The sequence below is a fragment of the Athene noctua genome, chromosome 5, assembly GCF_965140245.1.
Source record: "Athene noctua chromosome 5, bAthNoc1.hap1.1, whole genome shotgun sequence".
Lineage (NCBI taxonomy): Eukaryota > Metazoa > Chordata > Aves > Strigiformes > Strigidae > Athene > Athene noctua.
This window is the reverse complement of record NC_134041.1, coordinates 11,824,736-11,844,590: the sequence shown is the minus strand read 5'-3', so window position 1 is coordinate 11,844,590 and position 19,855 is coordinate 11,824,736. Positions and strand designations below refer to the sequence as shown.

General features: G+C 51.2%; 1 protein-coding gene across 1 annotated transcript in view; it reads left to right on the top strand.

Moving 5' to 3' along the window:
• RNF220 (ring finger protein 220) overlaps nt 1–19,855 on the top strand; it is a 232,331-nt gene that overhangs the window by 143,559 nt on the left and 68,917 nt on the right. Inside the window, exons 4-5 of the mRNA XM_074906325.1 lie at nt 164–293; nt 14,976–15,021. Of these exons, the coding sequence (XP_074762426.1) occupies nt 164–293; nt 14,976–15,021 (176 nt within the window). The remainder of the gene's footprint in view (nt 1–163; nt 294–14,975; nt 15,022–19,855) is intronic.

Sequence of the window (19,855 nt, the reverse complement as noted above, 5' to 3'; positions counted from 1 at the left end):
CTACCGCAGGGAACATGGGATGGGGAGAGAAATGGGGCTATACTGAGAGAAAATCCCACCCCGTTTCAGACCTCAGCTAGGACAGGGACTAGGGCAGAGTACAGGGGATGCTGATGGCAGCCGACCAGAGCTAAAGCTTTCTCCCCTCTTTTCCTCCCCACAGGCAAAAAGAAAGCAACTTTGTTTGACAGCCAAGCTCCGATCTGCCCCATCTGCCAGGTCCTACTTCGCCCTGGGGAGTTGCAGGAGCACATGGAGCAGGAGCTGGAGAAGCTCACCCAGCTGAACATCAGGTAAGCAGCCCCCTGGGGTCCACCAGCATCCCCGATTAGCCAGCCAGGGCACCCACAGACGGCAGAGGAGATGGTGGTACCCACAGCTACCAGATATGGGAGATCTAGTGCTAGCCAGAGGGTCAGAAACATTTCCTTGGAGTTCACCACAGTGGTAAAGCCAGGCAGAGATGCCTCCCGTAGGGCATAGACACCCCTTGCCCTAGGGATGTGTGTTCAGGTGAGCAGCTCATGTCCAGTGATGGAGCAGGTCTGCAGCAATGGTGCACACCACCCCTCAGCTGCCTTCAGATCTCTTCTGCTTTCCCCAGCACAGCAAAGTCCTCTATTTTATAAAAAAAAAAAATAATAATAATAATAATTGCATTTTAACTGCTAGCAGTTATTTAGGAAATGGCTGCAGCCAACGGTTGGCAGATCCCTGCCCCTGCCTTAATAAAACTCAGCAGCCTTGGAAAAGAGCGTGTTTATTTCAATTATTAATGAATTCCCCGGTCATTAAAAGGTGAGGAAAGGAATCAAACTGCCAGCTAGAAGCTAAGTTACGTCACCAGGTGGTAGGAGAGGAGGGAGAGCACATGTGTCAGTGTGTGTGTGTGTGTGTGCACCAGGGCAAGGGGGTGCACGTGGCTGTGCATGGTGTGGAGGGTGCAGAATCTGTCCCTGCTCAGCTTGGATCTTGTTTGTAACTGAATGATAGCCGTTGCAGACGAAGGGAGAAGGAGGGAGCTTTAGCTAAAGAAAGAGCTCCCCAAGTGGGTCTGGGCTGAGATCTCCCAAATTCAGCACCCGCAGCCTCAGGCTGAGACTCTCATCCCCCACACATTGCACAGGAAGATGGAGAAGTGGGGGGGGCAGGGAACAGGCAGACCATTTATCCCCCACAACACCCAGTCCCCTTGCAAGCATAATTTATGGTGTAATTTGGGCTGCATCCAACTTAATAAAGGGCCACTGCAAATTAGTGAACAGGTTTAAATGAACAGAAGCAATTAGTGCTCGGAGGAGCCCATCAAAGAAGTTGGGCCAATATCAGAGTGAAACTGAAACCGCAAGCCAGGAGCGGAGGCTGGCTGGCGCGAGGCAGTGATGGGAAGGTGGCGTTTAATGGGAAAGGAAAGGAAACCCTAAATCATAAAGCATGACAAGGGCCATTGTGGGCCAGCTGACAAATGAAAAAGAATGGCATTATTCCTTTAAATAACAGCAGCAGTTAGAGAGGAGACAGCTCTCCTCGGCTTGCCCTCACTTCCCTGGCCCGCTCCACTCGGCCACGCAGGCGGCGAAGAAGAATCAGAGGTCTTTATTAATTATTAAATAACGACTCCCTCCGTAGTGTGATAGATAACGTTCAATCTAGTCGATGGATTCAGGCGATGGAGGCTAATCTGTAAGACAGTAGCTCTGCACAGGGACAGTCTCTCCCAGTCCTGGAGGGGAGCGATGCAGGGGCCAGCCAGCAGCAGGCAGGGCAGGCAGGGTGGGCAGCAATGGCAGGCAGCAGGACACAAGCAGGTCCATCTCCTGGGCGCTGCCCAGCTCCGGTGGGGTGGCTTGGTCTAGCGGGTGGCCCTGTCTCCCTTTCCCCCACCTTTCCCGCCTGGAGGAGCCGGGAGCAAGAACACATCAACAAGAGGAGAGAGAAACTAATAATGATCTCAAATAACCCAATAAACATAAAAATAAAATGTAGGCCTATAAACGTGACGGGCACCGGCAGCCCTGGCCGCTCCCTGCCAATACCGACTTGTTACCGAAATGGCTGAGCAGCTGTTACTTATCAGTCTGATGGGGAGAAGCAAACCGGGGGGCTGCTTTCCAAGGGCCGTTGTTGTTTTTTTTTTTTTTAATTTAAAGAGGTTACAGCCAATCCTGGGTTGTGCTGTTAAGTTTTAATAAACCTTAATGATTTGCAACAAAATAATAAATTTCCAGCGCTTGGGGTTAGGAAGGCAGATCCACTCCTGCCCGCTGAGCCTGCAGCACCAGAGACTTGGCGGGTGCCACATCAGCTCCCGCCACAACACCGGGGCTCCCCGTGTGCCGGGATCTCCCCTAAGGCAGCACAGCCGTGGGGCTCTGTGGTGGGGTGAGCCAGCAGAGATGCTGCCATAGGGCTAGATCAAGAGGAGGGGAGAGGCTGATGGAGAAGCAAGGTGGAGGGGCTGCTCCACATCATTGCCTCCACCGGGTGTTTAGTGCTTATGTGAGCTCTTGGGCATCTCTGGAATGGGGAGCTTAGCATAGCTCAGAGGAGGGCAGAGGAAAGGAAGGAGGAAAAAGAATTTCTCCACGTGAACACAAGAGCTCCGTGGGGCTGAGATACAAGGGAGCGGTAGGAGCTGCCTGGATGATGCTACCGATGGTCCCAGCTCACCAGGAACTTGGGTTGCATCCCACCCACACCAATGCACCCCTTGCTCAGCTGGCAGGGGTGGGGTTTGCTATCCCCTAGGGACAGGGACAGCCCTTCTTTCCTACGGGCATTGCTGTTGTGACCATTCTGGCCTCAGAGCAGGGACATCTCAAGGTCTACCAAGCTGGAGCATCATGCGGTGAGGCAGAAGGAGCCATGCTGAGCCACAGGGCAGCACCCACCCATGCCAAGGGTTTGTTCATGCCCAGGGGATGGACACCAGCCTTTCGACCAGTGATGAACACCACTCAGGAGGATCCAGCCCTGGTGCAGGGTCAAGCTTTCCCTTGGAAAAGGGGACTTGAGTGGAAATGAGGGACCTGAGTTTCTAGCTCTGCTGCCTTCTTGGTGTGTCCAGTCACCCAAGCACAGGGAGGGACCTGCTTGTGCTCACCCCACAGCTCCTCCACCCCGCACGGGTCTGGCCGAGCCCCGTGCACAGCTCCACACAGCAAGGCAAGGCTCTCTGAATGCAAATTTCATTTCTGAGCCACTGGCGCTGTTTCAAGAGCCGGCAGCCTCCGAGCCCTTCTCGGTGTTACATATGTAACAGCCTCATTGAACTTGACATGTCAAATTCAGGCCATTTGTGCAAAATCTCCCTTTAATAATACCGTTTCATTTCGCTCAAATGAGACTTGAATGCATGTAAAATGGAAAAGGATATTTAAGCGCTAACATTAGGCAGATGTCTTGCCAGAGGCCGATTGAATATATGAGATTTTGAAGTGCTTAACACGTTTTCGGTGCTCCCTCTTAGAATATGTCACCTGGCTTTCTTTTTTCTCCCCCTCCTTTCTTTTTTTCCCCCCTCTCTTTAAGTGAAGGGTATAAATTGAAAGAAAACAAAACTACAAGCCTTGGTTTTATGGGGTTTAACTCTTGCCGGGCAAGACTGTTGGTATTCCTCCTGCAAAGAGAAATTACCTAGTAGCTCACCTTTGCAGAGCACAGGCACAAAGCAGCAGAGTGGGAGGTGGGCAAGCATTGGCCCCACAGCTCTGTACAGAAGGGATTCTCTCCTTGCTCTGCATGTACCACTCAAAGAGCGAAAGGTGCCAACCCCCACCTGAGCAACTAAGTGCCACGAAGGTAGACATAAGAAATAATAACAGTGACTCTCTGCGTACACCAATGCCCCGTATCCCAGCCAGGTTGGTCACTGCAGAATATATGAATATTCCTGACTTGTGTGCATGAAGCTTATCTGTGTGCCAGATGCGGGTCTCCTATCATCACTTGATTTACATTCACCTGTTTTACACCTCATCCGTATTAAAGGCTTGCAATAAAGCACACTGAAATGTGAGACTCTTTCTGGAGCTGTCAATGGCTCCAGCTCGGAGCTTTGACTGGTGCTTTGCCTGCAGATGCATTTCTCCAGCCCAGGGCCACCCAGGGAGTGCAGGCAGGCACAGCATTTGAGAACAGCACCCATGGGCGTTCCTTGGGACAGGCACACACACACCTCACCATGTGCATACAGGTGTATCGCTGCATATGTCACTGCAGGTAAATACTATGAGTGGAGGTGGTGGTGTGCAGGGGGAACCTTAAACCCTGCCTGCTGCTCCCCAGGCAGTGACTGGAGAGGACAATCTCCTGATGATGGGGGAGGCTGGGTGGAGAAGGGACAGGTCTGGGGCTATGGTTTGAGTTTGTGGTGGGAGGGAAGATGAGTTTGAGGACAGAAGCAGAGTAAAGGAAGAAGTAGGAGCTGTGGAGCCTGCCTCAGCTGATGGTGCCCAGTGGGTCCATGATGCTTTCTAGACTTTGGGGAAGTGGCATTTATTAGCCATTTAAGAAACTTTGGGAAGTCACACTACAAATATTAGTTGCTGAGTCAAGCACTTGAAGGTGGGTAATGTGCCTTTGGATGCAGTGGTTTTAATAACAAGATGCTCTGTTCTTGAATATGTAGTGCTCTTTTTAAAAAAATTATTTGGCTGGGGGGATCTTATTCCCCTGTGTGGCAGCTAGCAGATTCTTCCCTGCATTACCAGCAGCAAACCTATGTTTCAGAGCTGTGATTTCACCTCCCCAGAAGGATGAGGTGTGTATCGTTATAGCTGAGGAATGGCCCAGAGGGTGGAGCAGTGTTGGACCATGCCGGCTCTGTTCCTGCTTTTGCAGCTGAAGGACGGTGCAAGCTCAGACAGGACTAAACCCTTATTTAAATGGGGTTTCTAAGCTTAACAGATGTAGCCAGCAGTACCCTCATGCCATGTTGTAATATTACCTGTGCCTGTGCTGTGGCTTCCTGGGGTTGGACGTAGAGGTGCAACAGCCATCTGGGGTGCTCGGCAGGGTGCCACTGGGACGGATGTGCTTGGGTGGGCAAGTAGGGGGGATGCCGTTCTCACAGTGCCCCATGGCTGTGCAAACTCTCCCCTTCTTCATACATCTTTCCCTTCTTTCTTTCTTTTCTTTCTTTCTTTCTTTCTTTCTTTCTTTCTTTCTTTCTTTCTTTCTTTCTTTCTTTCTTTCTTTCTTTCTTTCTTTCTTTCTTTCTTTCTTTCTTTCTTTTTCTTTCCTCCTCATTGAATACTTAATCTGAGCATATTTGTGTTTTAAAGCCCATGCCCATGCTATTCCCAGACTGGGCTAGCAGCTCTCATTGCTCCTTGCCACTGCATTAGTAGATGCTGAGTGCACATACCTGTGCACTCAGCATCTCAGGAGCTACTGATTCCCCATAATGACCTTTCTGGTGTGTCCAAGAATAATTTCTCTTCCAATTCTCTGATTACGAAGCATTTCCTGGAACACCGAGGGCACTGGGGTCTCTCACCTTGGTGCAAATGGAAAGTGCTGCAGGCTGTTTTCTGGTGACCTCAAAGATGCTGTCACAACGAGGGAACCAAATAGTGTCGTACATAGGGGGGCAGAGCAAGATGCAGTGGGAAGGCAAGCTTCAAAGCAGGTGAAGCACCCAGAAGGGGGATTTAGCTGACTCTTGGAGCCAGCTTTGATTCATGTCAGAGGGAAAGAGCCACCCATGTGACTGTGGTGCTCCAGCTCCTGTAGCAGTTCTCAGTGCACCTCTGCCCAGGCTTAAATCTTCCTTCAGCATCCCTCTGAAGCTTCTTCTCCATCGTTCGCACATGTGCTCTTTCCTCTCACTGTTGTTAATCCTCCCTCCCTTGTCATCCAGGGAGAAGCAGAAAGTGCTGCCTCAGTTCCTGGCACTGCACTGAGCATCCTCACCCCGCTGGGGGAGGCTTCAGCTCAAGGTTTCTTTATGCAGAGAATCACAGCAGTGGCTCTCCTGTAGGGACAGAGGCAGCTCCAGGCCGGGTGGGATAAGGAATAAGGAGGAAGCTGGCAATATAGCTAAAACATGAAGGCTGTGGAACCTTGGCAGATGGCCTGGTCACTCCAGGCAGGGTCACTGTCCTTGAGAGATATCTCCAGGAATCTGGAGATGCATCCTGGATTTCACATCCTTTCACAGGTTTCTTTTCCAGTGTTTCATGGTTTTTCTAATTAAAGTCATTCCATGCTAACCCCACAGAGTCTGCACCAGAGACTCCTGCTGATGGACGAGGAGAGAAGCACACTATCCCTGTGGTCCCTGCATGCCCAAATGACAGGGCATTTATGTGTTACTTCTAGTCAGGATACAGATCTAGAGCAAGTTATGAGATGTGGCTCATACCCCTCTCCTGCTCAGGGAACCCTGTGTTTAAATACAGCTGCTCCTTGCACTGCCCCAGGCAAGGGTTTGCTTCATTTCAGCAGGATCTGCTGAGTGCTGTGTTGTCCCAAAGAGCCCTTGGAGGAGACCTTCCTGAGGCCGGTGTGGGCGGCTTCTCTGCGAAGGGCGAGTGGCCGCGCTGCCAGACTCAGCAGGATAAATAGAGTGTGTAAAACCCGAATTAGCTCTGTTGTCATGTGTCACATCAGGGTCACGGCTCTCGCCTCAGGTCTCCTCGATTTATGCCTGGGGACTTCAACCTGACGGCCAGGTACGTCCCCAGACTTCTTGTGCAGCGAACACTGCAGGTCCCCCAGCTTCTGAATGCATAAGATTAGAGGCGTTCTTGAGTCAGAAGGGTTTTTTTCCAAAAGCTCCATTGAAATACATGCTGATTCCCTTCCTTGTATGCAGTAGACACCTGTGAGCACTCCAGATTGGGCAAGAAGTCCCAGCCAACAAGTGAGATCGCAATCAGGGAAAAGCAGGCATTGCAATCTCCTTCTCCTCAACTTCTCTCTGTCTTTCTTCTCGTTCTTTTTCACTCTCTTCTTTTTCCACCTTCTTTTTTTCCTTTCTTCCCTTTCTCCCCCTCTTCTTCCCCCTCCCTTCCTCTCTCCCCACCCCCCCGGTATCAAGGCAACATCTCCAAGCCAAGTACTTTTAATTTCGCCCGTGGCCCTTGCTGACACGGTGGATATGCACAGCAAGTTAAATTCCCGCCTGATCAATAAAGCAGAAGCAGTGTGTCCGACTGGTCGATATTTTTTTATCTGTCTTCAGCCCAGTCCTGCTGATGACAGCCCCCTGTGCTTCAGCAAAGGCACTCAAGGGCATCGGGCTTTGGCAACACAGCTCTTTTTTTTATTTAAATTAAAAAAACCCCAGATGCCTACAAAAAAAAAAAAAGTTCACGGAGTTTGGCCTTTGCTTAATAACGTTTTATGATTTATCTTAATTTTTAATTGAAAAAAATTTGCGAATTAATTGATTTCTGGGACTTGCCAATTAACATTGTAATTGGGTGCATGATAAATTTCGAGGGAGCATCATTTTTCTCCCTCTCCCCCTTGTCACTGAGAAGGGGAATCGCGAGGGCAGCTGCTTCCTATCCATACATCCCCCGCTCCTTCCCGAGGTGCCACTGCCCTCCTCCCCCCTTGCTACTGTATCTTAAAGAAAGAACAAGAAAGCTAATAAAGTCGTGTTATTAGAGTCTTGCCAGAGGTGACCCCTCAAGGTATAAATCCAGGCCAGGGAGATGGTGGGGACAGGTACTATTAAGTGCCTGGCAGTGTTTTGCGAGGTGGGACTGGGTACCTCCCCTGCAGCACGCTCTCCCTGAGCCACAGGGAAGGCAGCCGGCCAGCCCGGGGCTCCCGGGGGCTTTCCCGGAGGGCTCTGGCACCCCCCCAAGGTCTTCAACCGAGCAGTTCATTACCTGTGATGTCTCCCTGATCCTCTCGCCATGTGTGAGTCCAGGCACATGTGAGCCTCCATGCAATGTCCAGCTGCTCCAGGGAGAGACCCGACCGTGGCACCAAGTACCCAGTACCCAAAGAGCTGCTTCTCGCAGCACATGAAGCATCCCCAGTTTGTCCCCCAGCAAAACCAGGCTGCTGGACAGGCCGGTGCCTGGGAGCTGTAGGGACACAGGGGTCACTTGCATCTTGCACTGCCCTGAGCCCCCCAGGGAGCAGGTCCTGCCCCACAGCAAGCTGCAGGGCATCCCATGCCACCCCACGGCAGAGGTGTTCCACGTGGGACCTCAGCTCTGGGGTCATGGGTGTCCAGATTCAGGCACAGACACACATCTCCAAGTGAGTGGGAAATGGCATCACCTGTAGCTTTCTCTGGCAGTGTGACTCCTGTCAGATTTAAATTAAACACACTTCATCCCTGAAGAAACCACCCTGGAGGTGTCAGCTTCCCAGTGATACCCAGGCAAGGGCGCAGGGCCACCTGCCACCACGAGCCAGCTAACAGGGTCCTGTCCCCATGTGGAATGTGGAAAAGTGGGTGAGCTGGCTGCTGCCAAAATGAGGAGTGAGGACACAGTGCTGTGCCCAGGGCACGGAGAGAGAATAAGCCACACTTGGGGAGGACTGAGATGGACAGTGGAAATATCAAGTAAATTAAAGAGTGCTTGCTGTCTCTACTGCTTCTCCCACCCACTTCACATGCTGGTATGGATCACCTCATGGCAGTCAGCTCAGGTGTCCCATGCACTGTCTAAAGCCAATGAGCTTGAATGGGGCTTTGCTGTGCCGTCCTGCAGCCCCCACTACACCCCAGTGTGTGCAGGGGGCGAAGGATGCCAGCCTGGGCAGAGGGTCCCAGGCTTCCTCAGCAGAGCCATAGCTCTCCCCACCAGCCAGAAAACCAGAAAGGCCAGGATCAGCCCAGCTCCATGTCTGCCAGTGTCAGTGGCAGGGAACCATGGGGGAATGGAGGGAAATTTATGAGGAGAGGAGTCTGTTTATTATCTAGCAAATGTGGTGCTGCTGATACCATGGATTTATCCTCTTTCATCCCCCTTCTGATTTGTGTCCCTGCCCCTTGCTGTGGCAGATTAATCATGGACAGAAAGGGAAGAGAGACCCTCCAGCTTCCTCCCATGCACTCAGAGGGTGGCAATGACAGCGGCCTGGACCCTTCATCCGCAGCTTCTCCAACAGAGAGAGCACAAGCCATGCAGCTGGCTGTGCTCCTTAGAGATGCCCCGTTCCTCTCCTCCCACGGCAGGGATTCCAGGGCACAGCGGGTGAGAAAATGTCCGGGACATGTATCCCCTTGTTCATGCAGTGCCCTGAAAGTGTCATGAATGCTCCTTGAAGTGCCTTGGGACCCACAGTACCCACATTCCCAGACTCCAGGACACGGGTTTGCAGGCTGGGGTTTGGGACCTCGGAGGGTAGCAGGAAGCCTAGGAAGGGATGCATGGAAACCCAAGGGTGAGAAATAAATCTTCGGTCAGTTATTTGCCCTGAAGCAATGCATGCCTTCTGCAGAGCCTCTTCTGAACCACCATGTGAGCTGGGAATAATTAAACAGTCATTATAGCCGCAGTAGCAAAGAGCCCCCCAGATCAATCTAATGCATGACCTTTCCCTCTGACTTTTCTCTTTATTTTTCCAGCCACCTCCTTTTCAAATAGTGGGAGAGAAATGAAACAACCCTCCCATCCCAGCCTCCTTCTTTGCCCTGCATACACAGACCATCACATCCTCACCCAGAAACCTGTTGCCCACTCTGAGTGGAGGCTCCCAGCAGGGGCATGGGGTACCAAGGGTTGGTAAAGAAAAACCCAGCAGGGGAGAAAGAGCTGAGGTGCAAATGGGACAGAGAAAATAGGGGATTTTAGCATGTTCAGGTCATGCCACAGTGGTTTATGATCCTGCTGCGGCTTCATCTCTCTGGGGAAGACTGCCCAGTGGGGTCAGGTTTGCCACAGCTGACCATGTTGGGCACTGACCTCTCACAAATACTTACTGGGGGAGTGTTTGGGAAGCATGTCTGGGACTGTAGGTGCAGAGCATTTCTAGTCCTGAATCCAGCATCCTTGGCAATTTTTACAATCACTTGGCCCCTTTCCCCACCATGGGATGCAGGAGATCTTCTAAGCAGTGCTTGGAGCAGGTGCCACTAGCGGAGCCACGGTAGGTTAAAAATCCCAGTGTGTTTCCCCTGATGGCACTGATCACACCTGGCTGTGCAGAGAGAGGGCTGTCTCCTGCAGCTAGGTGAGGATTTGGCCTCATGTAGTTTAAAAAAAAAATAATAATCAAACTCCCATTTCCTTATTTAGGCTTCAAGTGACACTTCCACTTATTTAGACTGGCATTCACAAAAATCCAATTCTCTCTCTACCCAGCAACTGCTTATTTACAGCTGGTGTTGCTGTCCTCACAGCTCTGCCGGGGCTCCCGTCCCAGGGCTGCGTGTTCCAGCTAAAAATAAATTGTTTCCCCTGGATTATTTTTTTTTTTTTAAGAAATACATCAGTTAGCTGCGGTTTGTAGAAATCTTTCAGCTTTGCAGGATCTCATCTGGGAGCTGCATGTGCTGTGGCTTGTGCCCATCAAATCCAAAGAGCTGCTGAGAGTTGTTCTGTGGAAAGGTTGCAGAGCTAGAAGACACCAGCTGCATGGTAGCAGCCCTCTTACCACCTCTTTAAACCTCTTCTGACTGCAATGTCCTTAAGGGATGAGCACAAACAACTGCAGCTGCCTGAGCTCAAGGAGCTTCTTTTGCACTTGTTATTAGTTATGTGTGGGGAGTGCTGCCAGGGTGTGGCTGCCATGCCAGGTACTGAGCTCAGCCCTTTCTTGATGGATACTCATCATAAGCTCTGCCTTGCCTTGGGTGAGGGCCCTGCAGAAACCTCGTTTCTTGGGGAAGCCCAAATGGCTCTGGTGGGCTGAAGCACAGAGACTTCAGGCAAGTCCCATCACTGCTCTGTGCTTAGATTTCACCTCTGAGCACATCTCTCTCTGTCTCCTCACTCAAGCCGTAGCTACAATTGCAATAGAGCTTTCCAACCCTTGCTCCGTGATACTCTGTGATACTGCAGTGATGCCACAGCGCTGGCACAGTCAGTGTGTGCGCTGAGGTGAGCGCAGAGGAGAAAGGCTCCTGCCCCTGCTTCCCTAGGGCAGCCACCTGGCGCCGGGCTTCTGCCTGGGCTGGGGGGTCAGTGAGAGCCCTGCCTGTGCATGGTGAGCTCTGGGCACCAAGAGCACACCCTGGGCTGTGATCCTCTGCCTGGAGCTGATGAGCCATTTCCCATGGGGAACTTGTCTCCTGACTTGGGTACCCAGAAAACTTCTCACTTCTTTGGAGGAAAGCTGAAATTCCTACAACAGCTTGAAAGAGCGAAGGCTTATAGAAAAAGGACAAGTACCACCTTGCTCATGGTAAAACACAATCAGATCACTTAACCTTCAGCTCATGCCCTGGGTTTTCTGTATGGGAAGCAGCAGATTACATTCATGGGTATGATATGGGACCACTCCTTGCATACTGGGTTTTTTTCTTCCTATGGCAAGCAGAGCCCAAAAGGCAGGACCATAACAAAAAAACCCCACAACTTGAAGGTCATTGTGTCTAATAGGAACCATGGCAGGTGTAGAGAAACCCCAGGACTGTGGATCAGGAGGGCACATATTTGGCGTGCTGAGCTGCCGTTTGGGACATCATGACTGAAGCACCAGGTCCGAATGGCCCCTTGGGGCTTGCTCAGGGAGATGCCAGGGGATTCCCGGTTGCATTTGGAGATGGTCCTAAACAAATCCCTGCCTAGCATCTGCCTGTGGTGTAGTCTGAGTCTTGCTTTCATCATGGAGGGCCTCCCTGAGAGTACATGTTAATGGGCGATGCAGCTGCAGAGCTGGGCAGAGCCCTCCAGCAGCACCAGAAGAGGGACCTTATTTTGTCCCCACAGAGGTGTAGGGCACCCAAACACGTGGGGACGCATGAATGCAGGGGCAGAACTCAGCCCCAAGAAAGGGAACCTGCAGGGAAGCAGCCTCGTATCACTTGGAAATGCAAAGCTGTCGGGAGAGAGAGAAGGAGGCTGCCCAAATCACTGGGTCTTTCTAGGGCATTTCTTGTCTTCTTTGGTACTTTGGGGGGGTTGCCTAAAAGGGAAAGAAGTTGTTTTGCTGTAATGAACTAGATAAACAATTCCCCAAATAGATTAAAACTAACTGTAACTTATAAAAGCGGGTAGTAATTATATTTTATTAGCTAGCAAAACACCATTTTTTTATTTCGTAGGATAATTCTGTGTAAATCACCTTAATTAGAAGTGTCAGACGAGCCCGTGAATATCGTACTTAGTAACTAATTTCCTATGTACAGGTTATAATTTAAAACACATGGATCACTCGCCGAGTGGAAATATGCTAGCCATGAAATAATGTGGGGAGTGTTGGGGTTATTACTATGTAAATGTGTAATCATTTCAGACCACTGCAGCCTGGCTGGGTGATTAAAGAGAATCCCAAGGTCTCCAAAGATTGTGCTCTCTGCAAGGGCCTAGAGCGAAAAAACTTTAAAAGGCACCGAAAAGTGTTTGAACTTTAAAGGTCTTGATTTCCCTTTTACCATTTTTAATTTGTCTGCGGTGTTTATGGAGGGGAAGGTTTCTCTTTGCTGATGGCCTTTCGATTCTCAGCCCACTGCCAGCATCCTTAAGAGGCGCAGGGGACTGCAGCCACTGTAATCTGTGGGGATGTTTCGTGAGATGGAGGAAAGCACTCTTAAATTGCACGGTCCTGGGACTTGGACAACCAGGGCTTGAGCCCATTCCTGACCCATCTCTGGAAATAAATAAAAACAAATCGCAAATTTTTATTAGCAATAGAGTGGAGCTAAACTGTAAGGAGGGGCTGGTTCTTCATAATTCTCCAAATTAAGAGTAAAATAAACTCTGCCAAATTATCTAAATCAGTCCCCTCCTCATCAGTCCCAACAGCAGAGGTTTGGCCTTTCAGCTGACCAGACAGACTCTTGTTCTGAAAACTGCAGTTTCCTGGCGCTAACACTATTTCTGGGAGGAATTAATGAGATTCTTCCTCTTTCCCTCAAAAAGGAATAATTTTAAACACCTTTAACAAGAAAAGAGAGGAAATGAGTTGGTTTTTTTAACCTGGTGTTTGGATTATAAAAGGAAAAAAAAAGTTGTTTCACACTTAGGGCAACTGAGAAATTCAAAGTGGGGTTGGAGATGGAGAGGAGGTGGAAATCTTTCCCATCACATGCGTTTGGGCACAGGCTGGAGGTGGTCCCAGGGCTGCATCTCAGGGGACAGTGGGGAGTGACTCTACCCTGTGCCACCTCCTGAGAGCAGGGGGGCCAGAGGTGAGGAACAGGGCATGGGGGACATCCTGCACCCCCAGCAAGCATCTGGCAGTGCATCCCCTCAGGAAAGGGGAGCTGTGAGGGAGGCGATGCCTCAGCCCTCCATCGGTGGTCCCCAGGAACCGCAGCTGCTCGCTCCAGGAGAAGAGCTGCAACATTTGGGGTGGCCTGATGGTGATGGATAACTGCATGTTTCCCTCCATTTTGGGGTGGGGGGCGATGGTGGTGGCACTGGGAGAGGAGCAGGGCCATAGCCTCAGGAGAAAACACCTTCCTCCATCCCTGCTCATTTCGTAACACCCAGCCATCTGCCAAATCAAGGCAGATTAAAGCCAGCCAAATTCAATTTCTCCCCGCTGCCACTGCAGCTCGGCATCTGGGGCTAAAGTGTCCCCGACAAAGCGAACATGACAGGCACATTGCTTTTTTGTCACATCTAGTACCATGTTGATCTTCTAAAAGTCTCATAAAAATTTATTGATGTCTCCCATATTGCTGTGATTGAGAAGAAAGGAGCGTGGGTGTGCGGAGCCGGGCGCGCGCGCGCGGGCGAGCATGTGTGCGTGTGTATATTAATGTTTCTGAAGTAGATCTGATTTGATATGTCTTGTTCTATTGTCAGCATCTGTTTAGCGAGGCTTTTTAATACTTTCTGGCTGCCGATCACTCATCCTTAGCCTGGGATGCAGGCTTGCATACAAATTTTGTTATTAAACACAATTCCATTCCCCCCCCCTTCTTCAACCTCCGCCTCCCCCCGCTAACCTCCCCCCTCCACGCACCCATCCATCATCTCCCCTGGGCTATGGGGAGCTGGGAGCCAGCCACCCCATCGGCGTGCACTTACAAGCACAGGCACTGGGCTTGGCAACATATTTCAAGAGCCTTTTGCCTGCTGCAGGTGCTTTGCATTGACAAATCGAATCATGGGGAAATAATTTATTTCCTAATGCTGTTTGCAGCATGTTAGCAGGAGAATTTACATGAGAGAGATTACTTTAATAACCAAAAAATTACAGTGCAGGCCTCCCCACCATGTCGGCTTTGATATGTAATTGTTTCAAGTTTAACCTGTCTGGAGGGGGGAAGGTGTTATTAAATCTATAGCATCTCCCGCTGGTGAGGGCAGGCGAGGAGGAGCACCGTGGCGGGGACCTCCTTCCCTGCTAAATGGGGAACAAGCTGAATTAACAAATCACTCCAGCCTCCGGCAGAGCTGCTGCCTCCACAGCACGGCTGGAGCTGAGGGGATCTTCTTTCCCTTGCTCTTATGCCGATTTAATCTCCTCCTTCTTCCTTCCCTCCTTTTTTTTATTGTGCCTGACCCTACACAAGGCTCACCACCTCAGCTCCCCTCTCCTTGGCTTTCTTCCCTGTGCTCCTACAGGCCTGCTCCCCACTTTTCCCCAGGTCTGGGAGAGGACCTGTGCAAGCCCCTGAGGAGGGGGAGAGGGGATTTGACTCTGCATCGTGTGTCTGGGTTTGGGGGGTTCCACTCATAGGGCCATTTTATTCCAGTTGGAGAAACAGGCGGCACTGCCCTCCTTTCCATGCCCCTCCAGTCAGGGTGAGGAGGGTTTCCTTGGTCCAGGAAGGGGAGACATGTGCTTTGCTATTTGACCTTGTGAGATCTCTCAAAGTGCTTCCCCCCTTGCCCACCAGGTCAGTTTTGTGACTCTGACCCCATTCTCTTCTCTCTTGGCAGCAAGAGCTCCATCCTGAAGGATGCCATGGCAGCGGGCACCCCGAAGGTAAGTGAGCACAACTCAGCACACTTTCCCCCTCCCCTGAGGAATGCTCTTTACATCCCCTCACCTTCCCAGCCTGCTACTCGGTGTGTCCCAGGAAGAGGGCCATGCTTTGGGGGCAAGCCAGAACTAAGGGAAGCTGCTGCCCCCATTCACTCGCTGGGCTGGAGCAGCCAAGTCCCCTCACAGGGCTCTTTCATTCCCCACGCAGCTGAGGGACTGTGGATCTGAAGGACTCAGCGGGCTTCAGGACTCCAGATTGTGTCTAATGACAGCTAATGAGAGCTGATCACATGCAGGCTGAGCTCAGCCTGGGAAATCATGTACGGGAGCTCCTGGAGCCAGAGCCATATGCCAGCTTTGAAAAGGGGAGCGGGACTGCCTCAGGGGAGTGAAGTACACCCGAGGAGGAGCCCAAATCACTAAAAGACCCCATCTCAACTTCATACCCCTCCCCAGGACCCACCTCCCAGCCCTTGGCTCAGAATGAAAAAATACTAAATGCACAGAACATCATGGCATCACTGTAAAGGGCATCATTACTAATAAGTATTACTGTTAGCTGGACTTCATATGATAATGGCAGTGGGAAGGACCAGAGCTTGGGCAGGCAAGGGGGTGGCAGGAAGCACTGCAGAGCAGCTGGGCGTTGCACAGCCTCTGAAAACCCCACTGTGCTCCCAAGGCAGGCAAAGGCAAATGGTCCAGTCTCTCCTATGCTTCTGGTGACACAGTCCAAGACAGAGGTTCCTGGCTCTCAAAGAAGAGCAGGGCATCTCTCATGGGAGGTGTCTTCATGCTTGTTTTAATAGAATTGACTTCACTTGCTCTCCCTTTTTCTTCTGGAAGCTTTGGGTCATTTTTGGCATGTGATGTCAGAAACAGAGACTGAAATTTCATTTCTTAAGTTTTCCCCTTGAGGATGGGTGTCTTGCCAAGCACATCAACACCTTGTCTTCCCCACGAAGAGAGGGGCCAGGGAGCCATTGTGCTGACGCAAGTTCCCAGGAGGGACACCTCCCAAGTCAACCCAACAATTTCCCAAACCCTCCAAGGGAAAATAAAGATTGCAGTGACACCCCATAGTGCTCCACACCTTTGGCATTCCAGTCTCCTGCATGTCTATCCCTGTCTCCCGCATGTCTATCCCTGTCTCCCATGCCCTGTCTCAGGGGAGACTGGGAGGAGAGCAGAGACCTGGCTATTTCTTCCATAAAAGATAAGCAGAGCAGAAAGCAGTCCCCAAACACAGCCATCATTGATAATCCACGGAGCATGAGACTGCCTTGGGATGTCTCGAAGGAGTTGGAAAAGGCACCCACAAAATGAAAGCAGCTGGACTCTGTAAGCTTCCCTTTCCCTCCTCATCACGTCTGAGTGTAGATAACTCAACAGTCCCAAACACATCACCTGCGAGGGGGAAGGACGGCTAGGAAGACAGATTAGCTGTTTGGAGGGAAACATAGAGAGTGACTGACAGAGACCAGATAAAGAAGAAGGTCCATCTCGCGGCAGGGCTGGGCTTTTGAAGTTTCCATTGACAAAGAATCCCATTTGCCTTGAGCGAGGGGATTAAACTGGGACTGGAGCGTCGTTCTATGTAAAAGAGATCAATCGTCCCCTGTCACCACATGGATCTTTTCCCTTTGCCCGTCACGTCTGGGGCTAAGAACATTAACTTCAAGAAGCCAGGAGAGCAGGGAGGGAGAGGGTGAAATCAGGAAATCTTTCATTCCCTTCTCAGAAAGCTTGAAAGACTCTCAGCCCGGGAGGATTCATTTTTTCTAGGTGGCTTTTGCTGGGAGACAAGTCCTGTGTGGCATGGGAAGGCACAGCACTGTCACCTTCACCTGAGCTTGGTATTAAAGGCCCCTTTGTAACCAGGCAGGTTGAGGAGGAAGGTGGTGGGGAGGCGAAGGCTGCTCTTTCCCTTCGTGCCCACTGAGTGTTTGCAACACAGGATGGGAATAGCCCATCAGGGTGTGAAGTCCCTCTGAGAAAGTCCGGCTGGGGACAAAGCTGGGCCTCTGTGCCACCCTTAACAGGGGGCCCAAGCAGAGGGATGAAGGACAGACCCCCAGGGTGGGCTTGCAGCCCATGCCCAGGTACCCAGGCATCACTGGAGGACTGGCAGGCACCACCTGGGAAGAGCTGGGACCTGTGCCATGTTCCACTTCCCACCATGGGCATTGGTTGAAGGGGTTGCGAGGACCATGGGGACTACTGCAGTATTTCCTGGCCAGTCCTTCTCCTGGGCCCAGCAAAAGGGACAGCAGCTCCAGCAGCTTAGCATCAGGAGAAAGCAGCTGCGCCTTCCCATCCCTCAGGAGCATCCCCTGGCAGCATGGGTAGGGGCAGGCTGGTTCCACCCAGGGACATGGGGAACTGGGGTGGGGTGCAGGCTTGCCATGTTACTTTTGCAGTCACCAGTGGCTTTAGGACTCATTTTAGGACCTTTTCATAGAGTATCACTACCATCACTGTTTCTGTGCTGGCCTGAAGCTCTTCCCAGGGTGCAGTTGGGGCAGGGGATTTAACCTCCCGTGCTCTGTCTCCTGGCTCTGCTCCCGTCCCTTCTCCACAGTTGCCCCAGCAAACGTCCCTCCTGGCAATAAAAGCCCAGATGTAAACGTATGTTCCTCACTCACCGCTTTCCTGCCCCTGAAGAGCTGTCACTCACTGCACTGGGCCAATTTTCATGGCAATATGTCAAAGAAAATCCAATCACTCAGCATGAGATGTGATGAATGCAGGATTATTGTATCAGATTCTTCCATTATTGGAGCTGACGGAGGCAGGCAAGGGCTGTGAGCTGGGGTCTCTGGCCTACATGTCTGCTCGGTGCCTGGACTCCCTCTCTGCGAAGGCAGCGCTGAGGAGGAGGGCAGCACTCAGCACCACATAGCTCCACAGCATTCAGCATCCTCCTTTGCTTTCTGTGAGAAACCAAGCCCAATCGATCATGCCATGCCAGTGTGGATGAGCCACTTGGACAAGCAGCTGCTAAACCTGCATAGTGAGCCTCAGGATGAGATTTCTATCCAACGCTGACTGCCACTTACTTAGGAAAGCTAGTGACAGCAAGCGAGGCTTGGTGAGACACCAGGAGGAAGAGGAGAGGTGGAAAAAGAAATTCTTTACCAAGGAGAAGTTTCAGTGTTGGTTAGAACAGTTGCTTCACACCCATGGGAAGGGATGGAGGATGTCCTTGCTCTTGCTGAGCTAGAGATTGCAGCTCCATGGTCCCATTCACCACTGTGGTTGCTCATTAACCTTTCACCGTCATCCTGGGTCACCATGGGGAAGCCTAACACCAGAGTCACTCAGGAGGACACTTTTTGAAGGTGTGTCCAAGCCAGCCATGCCCCAGACCTCTGTGAGTCCAGAGCTTCTCTGCAGTACTCCCCAGCACGGCCAGTGGCTGTGTCTCAGGCAGACCAGGTAGCTTGGATGTCTTGCAGAGGCAACAGACAACACCGCAGGCTCCAGACAGGCTCATGGCTGCCCAGGAGTACAGACGTAGCCGTCAGCAGCATGCGGTTCCCCTGGGCATTATTCCTGGGCTTCACACTCTCCTCTTGCCTTTTTCCTCTTGCCTTGGCTGCCTCTTGCAAGGGGTTGTGAAGGAGACGAGCACATGTTGGACTGAACCCATGTCAGTGAGGTGTATGAGCAGCTTAAGCTGTTCTCACTCTTTCTTGAGTAGGCAGTGGTAACTCTGGGAATCAGCATCCCCAGATCCTTGCAGCTCTCCTTCCATGGGCTATCATCTAGATGGGATATTATCTCTGCTCAGAGAGATCTCAACCCCTAAATTTCAGGACATTAGCTGCAGCCTGTTACCTGTCACCTAACAGGTGAACTTATATCCCATTTGAAAGTCTTGGTACTAACCACCGAAGGGGAAGAGGCTGGGCTACATAAAGCATCCCAGCTCTCACAGTGGGTTCAACATTCATTTTCTGCTGCTGCTTCCTAATACGTGTCTGCAAATTGCCCTTCCCGCTAACACTCCAGACCGTGCACTGGCTCTTACTGCAAACAAACACTGGTGTGAGCGGCCAGGAACAAAATCCATCTTGCGCACCCAGCAGATGCTTGCAGCCAGTTTGTTTAGGTGTGCACCCAGCTCCTCGGAGGGTGCCCACAGGCAGGCAGCCAGCGCGCTGCTCCGAGACCTCCGGCAGAGCTGGGAACCGAGCCACAGTGCCAGAGCCCTTTGATTCCCCCACCCACCCCCGTGATTTTACAGCTTCACCAAGCAGTTTGAGAGAGAATTACAGCGTCTAGAGGGAAATTTGACCACTAAAGCCCTCCAAGGAAAAAGAGCTTTGAAGCAAGCAAGATTTGGAGCCTTAAACCTTGACAGAATGTCTGTATTAAGCCCTTCCCAGCTGCCTCGCTTGAGATGAAATTTCTAGCACAATCATTTAACTTCTCCGTATCATGTCTGGTGGTAGGAACAGGGGACGGGTGTCAGGGCCCTGGGGTTTTAACTCCTTCTCTTGTGTCACTGACTCACTGCAGGGGTTGGAGAAGTCACTCACCGTATCTGTGCCCCCTCCCTCTGTAACTGTGATTTACAAGGAAAGATTAAAAAGCTAAATCTGAGTATTATGGCAAAGCTGTGGCCAAGCTGGGGACACAAGAACAGCCCACAGATATGTGAAGGAGGGGAAATTACGTACGATGAGTGTTGGCTAGCTGTACTCCCTGCCAGTTTGGGGTGATGAATACCAGAGCCACTCCAAAAAAAATCTCTGCCAGGTTTTATTCCATAAAACAAATAACCCCATGAACAAACAAAGCCCCTTGCTCCCCTTGGGCCAAACAGCTG